The 13361-nt window shown below is 38.2% G+C and overlaps 1 protein-coding gene across 1 annotated transcript in view; it reads right to left on the bottom strand.

Annotated features, from left to right (window-relative positions):
- The window catches only part of ptprq (protein tyrosine phosphatase receptor type Q), a 167236-nt gene extending 153887 nt beyond the window's left edge, over positions 1-13349 (bottom strand). The window contains exons 1-7 of the mRNA XM_073059606.1: positions 13236-13349; positions 10205-10338; positions 7402-7548; positions 5992-6109; positions 5439-5696; positions 2995-3212; positions 355-535 (exon numbers count right to left, since the gene is read on the bottom strand). Of these exons, the coding sequence (XP_072915707.1) occupies positions 355-535; positions 2995-3212; positions 5439-5696; positions 5992-6109; positions 7402-7548; positions 10205-10288 (1006 nt within the window). The 5' untranslated portion in view covers positions 10289-10338; positions 13236-13349. The remainder of the gene's footprint in view (positions 1-354; positions 536-2994; positions 3213-5438; positions 5697-5991; positions 6110-7401; positions 7549-10204; positions 10339-13235) is intronic.
- Positions 13350-13361: the final 12 nt, after the last annotated feature.

Genomic DNA, 13361 nt, shown 5'->3' with positions numbered 1-13361 from the left:
TTTTTTTGCTTGGCCACAAACGCACATGAGGTAATTTCTTTAATGGTCCACGCAAACAAAATACTAGATTTGCTTTAGTCATCGAACATGCTTGTCTGTGCCAGTGGTGTAGTGGTATCTGCATCCTTGGAACAAGAGGCTCTGGGTTCAAATCCGGCTGGCTCCTTACACACTTCCCATTCTTGCTGGATTGAGCATCGAGCTAGTAACTCAGCCTTGTAAAGCAGACAAACGCTAAAGAAACGGCAAGGTTGCCACCCGATGCGCCAAACAAGGCATGGGGAGGGGGAAAAAAATCCAACATATTTAGTACAGATGATCTAGTATTGATGTAGACATCTAAAAGTAAATTACCTTCATGTTCACAAATATATGGCAGAGCCAAGAAGCAGAACAGCTCAGTAAACACATAGTCTGGACCCAGTGGGTTCAGCTGTAATGCATAGCAGTCGCTCTCATTTGATGGCAGAGTTTGCAGCAAGATAGTGCTTAAATTAAAGGTCGTCCTATCAGTCCACTTCAGATCATTTTCTGTCTGAGTAAAAAGAAAGTATTTATTGTAAGTGACCATATCGGAAGGCTTTCCTATGGTAACATTTTAAAGGAGAAATATTATGTCTTCCATTAAAATCTGTCAATCTCTCATTTTGAAAAGTTAACTAAGAAGACTTTCAGTTGTTGAAAGGTATTGAAGATATTTAGAAAATTACACTGCATCAATAAGCTACCCATCACTAATATCCTAGGGTCACAATGAATCTGAACCTGAATTACATAAACCATACTTAACATTTGCTTAGAAGGGTGCACTCGTAAGGGCAGACCAGCAGACTGGATCAGTGTCTCTGCTGCTGAAGATAACATTCATTCCTCCAACGCCTGCTCAACATGGATCATGTTCAATATTCAGGATGTACTACAGCAATTCATCAAGGTTACAAATAACACCTAAATGCAGTACAACTCCACCATCATGCAAGGCTAGAGCAGTCCGTTTGTCAAAATACTCGCCAACTTCCCCTTTAAATGTCACAGTATGCTTTCCTTAGAGATATATTGATGATTCTTCATTATTACTGGGTTAATATCTATAAAATGCCCTCTTTACATTATCAAGAGGATACTATAAGCATAATGAGGCCCTCCACTGGTCGGGGTTGATCATGGATATTGCATCATAAATGTCTACGTGACACGCAAGCCAGTGCACAAGCCAGGGCAGTACAATATGGAGAGCAAGCTGTAGCCCATAATCCGCACAGCTGATGAATCCGAAGGAACTGCAGTAACCAATACAGTCTGGCACCAGCAGCATCACAGGAAGTTGCCAGTCAGCATTGAACTCAAAGATAGACTGCCTTAAGGATTCCAGATCCAGACCAGACTGTTCCCTCAGAGCTTACTCCTGAAGATTGGGTATAGACACAAGGCTGCAGAGGTCTGAGATCAGCTTTGCTTCTCCTAGATGAACTTCCAACCACAGCTCATGTGCTCTATCTGCCTGTAATGTTTGGTTTTAAGGCACCAGTAACCCATCTTTGCTCCTTCTCCTGTCGGTAGAAACAATTCTGTTGGACTAAGTAGCTAAGGCACATATGAAGGCCAGGAGCTGGACTTGGTTGTCAGAGGCTATTCAAGACAAACATCTTTGGGAGCATTCAATAAGTAACGATAGCTTATTTCCACCATCTCCCACAGCTATAAACACAAGAAGCAAATATTTATGGAGGTCTACCACTAGTTTATTAGGGCAACTATAGATGGACAATAAACTTATAATCCACATCTCAAAGACTTCTCAAAGTAAAGCACTCTCAGCATTTATTCATAATGACATAACAGCTTTATTAAGCTGGCATGCACATTGGAATTCATTCTGTAAATGACCCACTTATTTTGCTTTAAGCAATAACAGCAAATAATTAAAAAGCTTGATCCTATATTCAATTAAAATTACAAGAATCTGAAAGGTTTTCTGATAGTTCAGTTGATTATAATTAAAGCAACCATTTTAACCAAAACAAACACATGCAGCACTAGATTACATTTCTGGTAGATGAGTTAAATCTGACAATTAAGAAATGAAGAAGCAATGTAGATCAAGACAGATGTTTACTATTGGCTGAAGGAATGCAAAAAAAAAAGAAATTTGAAGATATTTCTTTGAGAAGCTATGAAATCTACTACCATGGCTGAATAGTAATAGAAATAACAGTAATTACGGCATTTAGAAATAAGTTTCCATGTGGCAAAGCAGATGAAGGCATATTGCACAATGGCATTACAACTAAAGCCCATGGGAAGGATAAATACCACAATATACTGGTTGGACCAAATGTTCTATTTTCACATTTTCATATTTATATGCTGTTAAGGCTATTGTTACAATTTATAAAGTATTTATTTTTCTAAATCAAATGTTTGTGCACTCAGAACCTTGATAGCAAAGGTTAAAAATGTAATTATCTGGTCAGAAAATAAATATATCATAATTGGCATCCACTAAATCTCCATGATGATCTCAATGCAGGCAGGAAGTACTCCCTTGGCTAATTAACATTCACTATCTCCCACAGAAAGTGAGGGATGTAAAACAGCTGTCTACAACAGGCATCAGCTTCATGTCATGAACACAAGCATAGATTCCTGGGACATGACTGACCAAAATAAACCCTACAACAATAACACTTGCCGTAGTACTTTTTAAACAGGGTGCAAAATCGACTTAATCCTCTTACTGTTTCATAATCATTCTTTGTTTCTAATGAACTATCTCACACTAAGAAAATAGTGAAAACTGACACAACATTTGTTTGTGACAGGAAATTTCACATTCAAATCAATAACTGCGCAAGGAAACTGATCTCTCTTTTCATGAAGGCAGATCACAGCCTGCTTTACAGTTTTCAACAACTCTGTGGTGCTCTACCCCAGTGGATGTTCTTTATGTTGATGGTTTCAAAATATATACAAAACAGAAGACTTCCTACTTACATCAATATCATTTAGACCAGTCCATAACATGCTGAAGTCATTCAGCGACCTCAGGTAGGAAGACAGAAATCTATACTCTTCTTCAGTGTTGATGTCAACAAGGTGAACGGCATTAGCTACTGACTCACAGTAGTTTGAAGCATCTCTCCATTTCTTGTAGTCTTTTCTAATCCAGTAACAACTGTAAAATGACCCAATCCAACCAGGAGGACATGGTGCTGCAAGTGCAAAAACAATTATTCATTCGTTCATCTCTAAGAGCTCCATAAATAGAACGATAGAAATTTGGTCCTTTAATACAAGCTCTGCTGGATGAATGCAAAAAATATACTGTTTATGGTAAGTGGTGCTGTAACCTATTCAACATCTGAGAAATACTCCAGAATTCAAAGTTCAAAGTAAATTTTGTTATCAAAGTACATATATGTTACCATATTTATTTTCCAGAGATTCATTTTCCTCTGGGCATACTCAGCAAGTCTATAGACTAGTAACTATAACAGGATCAATGAAAGATCAACCAGAGTGCAGAAGACAACAAACTGTGCAAATGCAAGTATAAATAAACAGCAATAAATAAAGAGAACACGTGATAATGAGATAAGGAGTTCTTAAACTGAGATCATTGGTTTGAGAACATTTCAGTGTTGAGGCAAGTGAAGTTGAGTGTAGTTATACCCTTTTATTCAAGAGCCTGGCAGTTGAGAGTTAGTAACTGTTCTTGAACCTAGTGGTGTGAGTCCTGAGGCTCTTGTAGCTTCTACCCTGATGGCAGCTGAGAAGAGAGCATGGCCTAGGCGGTGGGGATCTCTGCTGATGGATGCTACAGCATTTCATGTGGATGTTCTCAATGGTTGGAAGCACTGGCAAGTGTTTCACCTTTATCTACTGTACAATTGCTAATTAGTGAGCATTTTTCATGAGACCAAAGGAACAGAAAAGCAAATATAAAATGAATTTATCACTTGCAGTAAACTGGCTCCAAAAATCAACAAAACTGGCATCATCTCTCTGGCAGACGCAGCAATCTTGCATCTGAACTGTGCTAGTCTACAAGTCCTCAACCAGCATTCCTGCTTCCACATCTAACATTACCGGAAAAATTTCCACCGATCTGCAGGTAGTTCTGAATGCCAGAGCCTTAACTTACAGAACTATTCATGAATCTTATCACTGATTAGTTTTAGCTAATTTTGGTAGTATTTCAGTAGAAAGTTAGGTGGAGAATTGGCAAATGGGATTTAATTCTGTTAAGTGTGAGGTAATGCTTCTAGAGTTTCAAATAGGAACAAGACATATCTGGGAAATTGGCAGGACATTAATGACATAAATATCATGAGCCTGTGCACCTTTATTTATTAATTGTTTTCTTATCTAAAGTGGTTAAGCCCATGTATTTTCGGTTTCATCTTGCCAAGTTTATTTTGACTGGTACGGATTTTCCACGTATTATGATTATTTAAAGTGGACTCTTGATTATCACGGTTCCTTGTGTTTCAGAATTATCTGTCTTGCGGTGTCACTGGATCAAGCCACTGATGTTCTGTTGTTCCTTTACACCAGGGTTCAGTCATTTGTCCGCGTACAGCATGACAGGATAGCTAATGAAAAGAAAAGATAGTTTCCTAAAGATAGTTCTCTAAAGATGGCCTCACAGGTCAATAGGAAGATGAAGAAGATATATGACAATGCTAGCCTTCATTTGTCAGGGCACAGAATATAAATGAAGGGACATTATGTTGTAAACTTATAAAACTCTAGTTTGACCGTACTTGGAGTATTGTGTGCAATTTTGGGCACAATGCTATAGAAGCAATATTGTATCAGCAGAGAATGCAGAAGAGAATCACCAAAGTGTTTCCTAGATTGGAGGATTTAAGTTATGGGGAGAGATTGCATAGACTGGGCTTGTTTTCCATGGAATGAAGGAGACTTCAGGGGTGTCCTGATCTAAGTATCTACGAGGTATATATGGGGTATATAGTGAAAAATCTCTTTCTCATGATAGGAGTATTTTTTAAAATAGTGCTCTATGAGCACAAGAGCAATTTCTTTTACTAAAAGGAAACATTTTTAGTTTAATTTTCCATCAACAACAGAGTTGTGTTTGAGTATTTGATTCAGATAATTCACTTGCACCTTCTTATAAACTTACTTATGAATAATCATTAATATGCACATCTATACATAAATTCTCTTTAATATATCAGTCTGAGGAACAAAGCATGCTTTATTTTCTCTCATTTAAAGAGGCATACCTGCTTTCAAATTTGTCTCATATGAAACTCATTTGTTCATTGATTAATTGAGCTATCATAATTATATTTTAACCTTTATGTCAAAATTGTTTCCTATGAAACAATACTTCCAAAATTATCAGAATGATTAACTTTATAAATTTAAATTGACTGATTATCCATGCTCTAAAGAATTGTTTCTCATACCTGTTTCAATAATCATATAAAATACTTGTGTCAGACTGAGTCCAACATGGTGTGTTTGCTTGAACTCCAAAGAGAAACCATACAGAGTTCCAGGCTTTAAACGATTCCAGATGTAATTATTTGTAGTTGGTGGCACAATATATGAAGTGAAATTTAGACTTATCGTAGTTAAAAATCCTCCAGTCCTAAACTCACTCCAATCGAATGTAACAGCAGTTGTTGAAACAGTTGTTTTTATGCCAAGTTCTCCAAACAAACCTGAAAGATAGAAAATATTCCTCCCACCAGATAATGAATTACCATTTTTATAAATGTCAAATCTGTAATGCTTTTCTTCCACATTTGTTTAACATCACACTAGCAGACAATCTTCAACAATAAATAGTTTAAAGTGTAAAAAACAAATACCTGCATTAAAATACAAATTCTTAACATAAAATACTTCATGAAAAAAATCCATGGCAAACAAAAAAAAATGCCATGACGAGTATTTCCCCTTCTTTCACACAGTGGTAAATCAAAAGCATGCAGTACACGGTGAACTAGTACTTACAAGTAGTGAATGATTTGCTGTCTACGATTTTCCCATTGGTCACTGATTTTATGGTAAAATAATAGCTCATATTTTCTTGAAGGTCATTCAAGATGATACTTGATCCATGAACAGATCTCTGCCAACAAAATGAAAATTAACTGTTAACGATGGGAAATAATTAAACAGCTTGGAGACTATCCTTAACAAAAAGATTTTGTGGAATAACTGATGTGCATGACATAATAAATTCACTCAAATATACTTATTACAGTCACAATGTATCCAAAAAAGTGTAACAATTTATTGTTACAAATAACATACCTGACGGCATGAATATTGATTTCTTCTTCCGGTAAAGTAATTCCGCCTGCACCCCCCCCCCCCCTCCCTTTTTCATCTATTCTCTGCTCTGACCTTTTGCCTCTTCTCACCTGCTTATCACTTCTCCCAGGGTCCCTTCCTCCTTCCTTTTCTCCTATGGTCCAATTCCCTTCCTCTCCAGCCCTTGACCTTTACTACCCATTTGGCTATCAGCTTCCAGCTAGCCTTCTTTCCCGACACCAAACTTTCTATTCTAGCATCCTTTCCAGTCCTGAAGAACGGTCCCAGCCAGAAATGTCAACTGTTTATTCATTTCCATAGATGCTGAGTTCCCCCAGCATTTTGTGTGTGTAGCTTTGGATTTCCAGCATCTGCAGAATTTCTCATGTTTATAATTTGTTGTTACTTGTTTTTATTCCAATCTATACAATTTTTTCATTTACTGTAAATTATAATAAATTAATGCATTTTAAAATATGCATTTATATTTTAGTGACTGAATTTATTAGATGTGTTGATCACTGCTTTTGATAGATAGATCACGGCTTTTGTTCTCATTTGACCTTCAATAACTCAGCTTACTCCAGTAAAACAATGCTCTCCAAATCTAAAGTTACCTTCTTCATGAAATACAAGTGCATCCTTTCATAAGTATCTCATAATCTCAAACTAGTATTTAGTAATGCTACTGAATCCATCGTCAAAGATCCTCACCACCCAGGCCATGCTCTTTTCTCACTGCTGCCACCAGGTAGAAGGTACAAGAGCGTCAGGACTTACACCACCAGCTTCAAGAACAGTTACTACCCCTCAACCATCAGGCTCTTGAACAAAAGTGGATAACTACACTCATCTATTGAGATGTTCCCACAACAAATGATCTCACTTTAAATACTCTTGTTTCATGCTCTTGTTATTTATTGCTATTTATTTATATTTGCATAGTTTGTAGCCTTCTGTTTTCTGGTTGATCTTTCATCGATCCTGTTTACGGTTACAACTCTACAGATTTGCGGAGTATGCCCGCAGGAAAATGAATCTCAGGGTTGTAAGTATTCTGATAATTAAATTTACTGTTACTTTGTTTTTACTTCACTTTGAACTCACCACAGTGCTGGAAAATTGTGGAGATAATGTTCCATATGTAATCAAGTAAGTGTCTGCACGCATTCTGTCAGCGAAATGATTCCATTCCACCAAAACACTCAGCGTTGATCTATTCGTAGCAAATTGGCAATCTGTGCAGTCTGTCATCTAGAAACAATGTGCTTTTTAATTTGTGTCAGAAGTTATGCAGTGGTAGATTGAAAGCTAAGTTAATTTTCTAAACTGGCTCTGATTATGTGGGGATCTTTTGTAACACAACATTTAAGTAGTTGAACATCATCATAGAAATAAAGAGCTTAAAGTACTGTTCATTAATTCATGTTGTCCCAAAATACTTAAAGCCACTGTGGTACCTGGTGGTGTCAGCACACAAGCCTCATCATTTTCTCTGAACCTCATTGTCTGTTTTGCTTCAACTGCCTTCCTTCCAACTTCTCAGAAATGCCCATGTTCTCCATATATCAGCATTTGGAAAGAATGTGCTATCAAAATGTACCTCAGGAAGAAATATGTCAGTCAGTAGTTCATTATAAGAGCTAAATGAAGGAAATTGCATAATACTACCCTGTACAATCTGTTTAGGAAGACTATAGCTCTCCAAAATAGATTCAAGTTCAAAGTGGCAGTGCTTTAGCTCAGACGAGTTTGAATGGCTCTTCAACAGCAGCAGGAAGCTGTCCACATAGATAGAGTGGATGTGGAGAGGATGGTGGGGAGTCTAGGGTCAGGACACAGCGTCAGAATAGAGGGATGTCCATTTAGTATGGAGATGAGGAGGAATTTCTGGTGGAGGGGCTTGTCATGTCCATTCTGAGGCAACCCACTCACCTTTAATTCCCTACCAGACGCCACGCTCTCACTTGTAGCTGTTAGCATGCAACAGTGGCCACACCCCGGTAAACTGCTTCGACAGGCAGGCTAAGCCAGGTGAAGCTAGCTGGCGGGCCTCATGTCTGTCCTAGCATGTGAAGTCAGCTCCAGTGCACTAAGGTCAGCAGTGAGATCCAATGGCCAAGAGGTCAAAACAGCAATGTTTGAGAGTGAAGGGCATGATATGGCACAGAAGTCACGTTTATCTACTGCAGCCAAGGAAGACCCCAGTTTGTTATGACTACACATGCCATTTGACCCAGACTTCCAAGGATGAGAGAGTGGAAATGTCCCATTATAATGGCTTATCCACTTTATCCACTGTGCTCATTGGCTATGACCAACACACATTGACATGTTCTTTTGATTGACTGTAAATTAACAAAACTAGTGCAGATAATGGACTGCCTACATAAAATCCTTTCAGCAATTGTATCCTCCAAATCTTCACTTCCATTGTAATATTCAAGATGATTGTTGATATTTGTGGTTCCTATCTTGATGAAGTAGCGAAATCACTTCATTTTCACTTCTGAATGCTTGAAACTGCACGGAGCAAAACAATTCTAAGTTGTCTTATTGCTTAGTTCTCACCAACTATCAGAGACAAAAATCACTACTTTTTGAACTCAAAGTCACACAACTGATGCTACTTAAAAACTCTTTGCTCTAAGCACGTGCAGTCTCTAACAGCCACACAAGTTCACATGACTGAAGTTAGTTAGAAACTGTTCAGCAACAGTCCATTGTCTTAATTAAGTGACATAGTGTCCCAAATAAACAAAGGGAGTCCCAGCATTCTTGGTGAATTTTTGGTTTTTAAGAGTTGCCCCAAATAAGTGACTGCCTGATTAACCAATGGACCAATTAACAGGAACCCGCTGTATTTAGAAATAATTGTGCCGCTGTGTTCTTTTATACAGCCCTAATCTGAGGACAGGTCATAAAATCTGTCATTGAAATGCTTTATATTCAAGTAAGTATCCTTCTAAAAAAAAAGTAAGTATCCTTCTATCAATTTTAAAATCTAGCTTTGTAGTGGGTAAATCACCCTCAGTGTATGAAATACTGGGGCTGCATTTTCTGAGCTCTCTTGCAGCTCACCTGGTTCCAACTCTATGCTTATAATGAATGCATGAATGTATTTAAAATGTGTTGAAGTAGTAAATGAAATTGCATCCAACAATCCCGAAATCTACCATTCCAGCACTACTAAAGTTCTGAGCTGGATTGACAGAGCTTTGCTGTATTTTCAGTGTTGTTTGCAATGAGGAAAGATCTCGATTTGCCTATTTCAAAGATCTAATTTATCCATTAAATGAAAAAGTTCAGCTGGCTCAAATGGTTCCATATATTATCAGAGAATGGATGCCGTATACAACCTGCAATTCTTACTCTTCTCAGACATCCACAAAAAAAATAGAAGAGCCCCAAAAGAATGAATGGCAGAAAAACATTAGAACCTCAAAGCCCCTTTTCTCCCCTCCCATGCACAACCAGCAGCAAAGCATCAAACTCCCCCCTCCCCTCCAATCATTCCAGCAGAATGGGTCAGCACCCACCACCCACCAAGCAACAGCAAAGCCCCCTAAGAGAGACCATGATGTGCAGTCAACAAAAACCATTGTTTACCCAACAGTCCGACATGCCACAGGCTCCCTCCCTCACTGACAAGGGACAAATTTCTTGACAACCAACATCTGTGGTACCATATAAAATGTTTACTTTTGAACAATTATGAACAGCAACTAACTCTTTTCAAATTACTCTTATGCTGATCAATGTGCAACAGCACAATCCAAGACCAACTAATAAAAATCAAACTTATTATCCAGCTGTTATAAAAACAATTTAGCCAACATTGCATTTTACAATCACTTTAACATTACGAAAAAGTAATTATAATTCAAATGTACATAATATACAGTCTTACCTGAAATGCATGCTTTAGAATATTTAAGAATATATAAATATAAACAGCTCTGTCCAATTTTGTACTTCTTTCCTTCTGCTCCATGTCATATTTAACTTCACTGCTGAATGTGCACTTTGTACACCAGGGGCATGCTGTAAAATTTAAGAGTTAATCAACAATAAGCTATTGTAAAGATCACGATTTTCCTGTCGGAATCTGTGTAGACTAAATTGCCTTGGGATGTACAAAACTTATTGCGTATAATTAACATCTAATTAGCATACATATTTGAACTCTCACCTTGATGTGCATTTTATAGCACAATGTGTTCTAGCCTCAGAAAGTCATGTCCAGGTCAATCTAAATAAATCTCTTGCAATCTAGTATTATAACTGTTACCTAAGTGTCCTCATAGAGGGATCAGAAGTGGAAGGAGTGAACAGTTTCAAGTTCCTAGGTGTCAACATCTCTGAGGATCTATTCTGGGCCCAATATTTTGATGCAGTTACAAAGAAGGCACGACAGCTGGGTATGTTTCATTAGGAGTTGAGGAGATTCGGTACGTCGCCAAAAGCATTCACTAATTTCTACAGATGTATCGTGGAGAGCATTCTAACTGGCTGCGTTACCCTTAATATGGGAAGGCCAATGCACAGGATAGAAATAAACCGCAGAAAAGTATAAACTCAGTCAGCTCTATCATAGGCACTAGCCTCCCCAGCGTCCAGGACATCTTCATGGAGCAGTGCTTCAAAAAGGTGGCATCCATCACTCAGGACCCCATCACCAGGACATGCCCTGTTCTCATTGCTACCATCAGGGAGGCAACACAAGAGCCTGAAGGTACACACTCAACAATTCAGGAACAGCTTCTTCCTCTCGGCCATCAGAATTCTAAATGGACATTGAATCTATGAACACTACCTCACTACTTTCTTTGCACTACGTTTTTAATTCAAGATTTCTGAGGATCTAACCTGGTCCCAACATACTGATGTAGTCATAAAGAAGGCAATACAGCAGCTATACTTAATTAGGAATTTGAAGAGATTTGGCATGTCAACAAATACACTCAAAAATTACTATAGTTGCACTGTGGAGAGCATTCTGACAGGCTGTATCACTGTCTGGTATGGAGGGGCTACTGCACAGGACTGAAAGAAGCTGCAGAAGGTTGTAAATCTAGTCAGCTCCATCTTGGGCACTAGCCTACAAAGTACCCAGGACATCTTTAGGGAGCGGTATCTCCGAAAGTCAGCGTCCATTATTAGGGACCTCCAGCACCCAGGGCATGCCCTTTTCTCACTGTTACCATCAGATAGGAGATACAGAAGCCTGAAGGCACACACTCAGCGATTCAGGAACAGCTTCTTCCCCTCTGCCATCCGATTCCTAAATGGACATTGAAGCTTTGGACAATACCTCACTTTTTTTAATATACAGCATTTCTGTTTTTGCACATTTTTAAAAGTTTATTCAATATACGTAATTGATTTACTTGTTTAATTATTATGTTCTATTTTATTTATTGTTTTTTTCTCTCTCTGCTAGATTATGTATTGCATTGAACTGCTGCTGCAAAGTTAAGAAATTTCACTTCACATGCCGGTGATAATAAACCTGATTCTGAATTTAACTATTATATATTTACTGTAATTGGCAGTTATTATTAGATATTGCAATATACCGCTGCCAGGTAACAACAAATTTCACAACATACGCCAGTGATATTAAACCTGATTCGGAAGGGTCAGTTAATCTCTGTGTCACAGTAAACGAACATGTGTGATGGTGTCTTTCCTGCAGGTACTTATAGAATATTTCCCAAAGTCTTTTACTTTTTGTATCTCCTCCCACCGTCCAATCCCCGTGCCCCTGAAATATGCATCTACTTTAGCATTATATTTTTATTGTAGCTTTTTATGGATTGCTTAAATGTGCTATCTCATACTTTTTACCATAATTAAAGCCTGCAACAGATAATTGCTGCGCATCTCCAGCGGAAGGTTAGTTGCGCAGTATTAAATGAATTAAAACAACAACACACACAAAATGCTGGTAGAACACAGCAGGACATGCAGCACCTATAGGGAGAAGCGATGTCGACGTTTCGGGCCGAGACCCTTCGTCAGGACTAACCGAAAGGAAAGACTGTAAGAGATTTGAAAGAATTATGAGTGGTGACAACCATCAGAAATTACGTATTTCTGAAATAGCCAATTATATACTGTTATCGAATTGCATAAATGTCCATTCAAATGGATAATATAAATCCATCGGTTTTACTGTTATTTTAACTGCTGGAGGTACTTAGCGACTCAGTCCTGATACAAGGTCTCGACCCAAAACCATCCTTTCGCCTCCAGAGGCTGCCTGGCTCCCTGAGTTCCTCCAGATTTTTTTCCCCGCTACAGATAAATTCCTTTCACTGGAGAGGTCATACAAATCTTTGACAAGATAAATAACGTAAATAATAAGAAAGTCACGTTCAAATTAACACGATGTCATTCATGGTCAGGTACAGCAAAATATACATGTTCGTAATTTACAAATTGCTTAAGGCAAGGTGGAGCAATGCAACTGCAGGTCTGAGGCCCGATATCGTGGAAGAATGCACATGTTGCAAGGTCCTCATTCTCCGCCTACGTTAATTCCACAAAGATTTAAATAAAGTGTATGCAGGTGACCAGGAAGCGCCTCGGATTCTCTAAAAACAGGCTTAACGCCACACCTGTTTATAAAAGGGGGAGTGATTCTGTACTTCTTATTCATTTTTTAAAAAAAAACAATGTTAGTTCTTTTTTTTAACAAACTTACACTGGAGAGTAACTAAACATCCGACCTTGATCGTCAAATCTTTAAGTTAAGGCATAATGTTGGAGAATATTAGTTTAGCGCCAAGGCTGTGTTATTGCAGCGTATAGGAAAAGATGCGTGTTGTATAATTGCTAGAAAGTCGTATCCTTCAGTATTGGGTATTATTAATCCTGAAGCGTTTGAGAGTGAAAGTTTCAACGGACGGAATGGGTAAAAAATTAAACGGAATTACCTTCAACTTGGAGCAGAGTTGGCGATCTTGAAAAGACCGCGCTTTTCCACGTACTGCTTCAGCGCTCTGGCTTCTCTTTATCAACCTGGGCTGTTTCCCTCTCCTGCCTGGTCGACCAGTTAACTA

The sequence above is a fragment of the Hemitrygon akajei genome, chromosome 10 (assembly GCF_048418815.1).
Source record: "Hemitrygon akajei chromosome 10, sHemAka1.3, whole genome shotgun sequence".
NCBI lineage: Eukaryota > Metazoa > Chordata > Chondrichthyes > Myliobatiformes > Dasyatidae > Hemitrygon > Hemitrygon akajei.
This window is presented reverse-complemented; position numbering and strand designations above follow the sequence as displayed.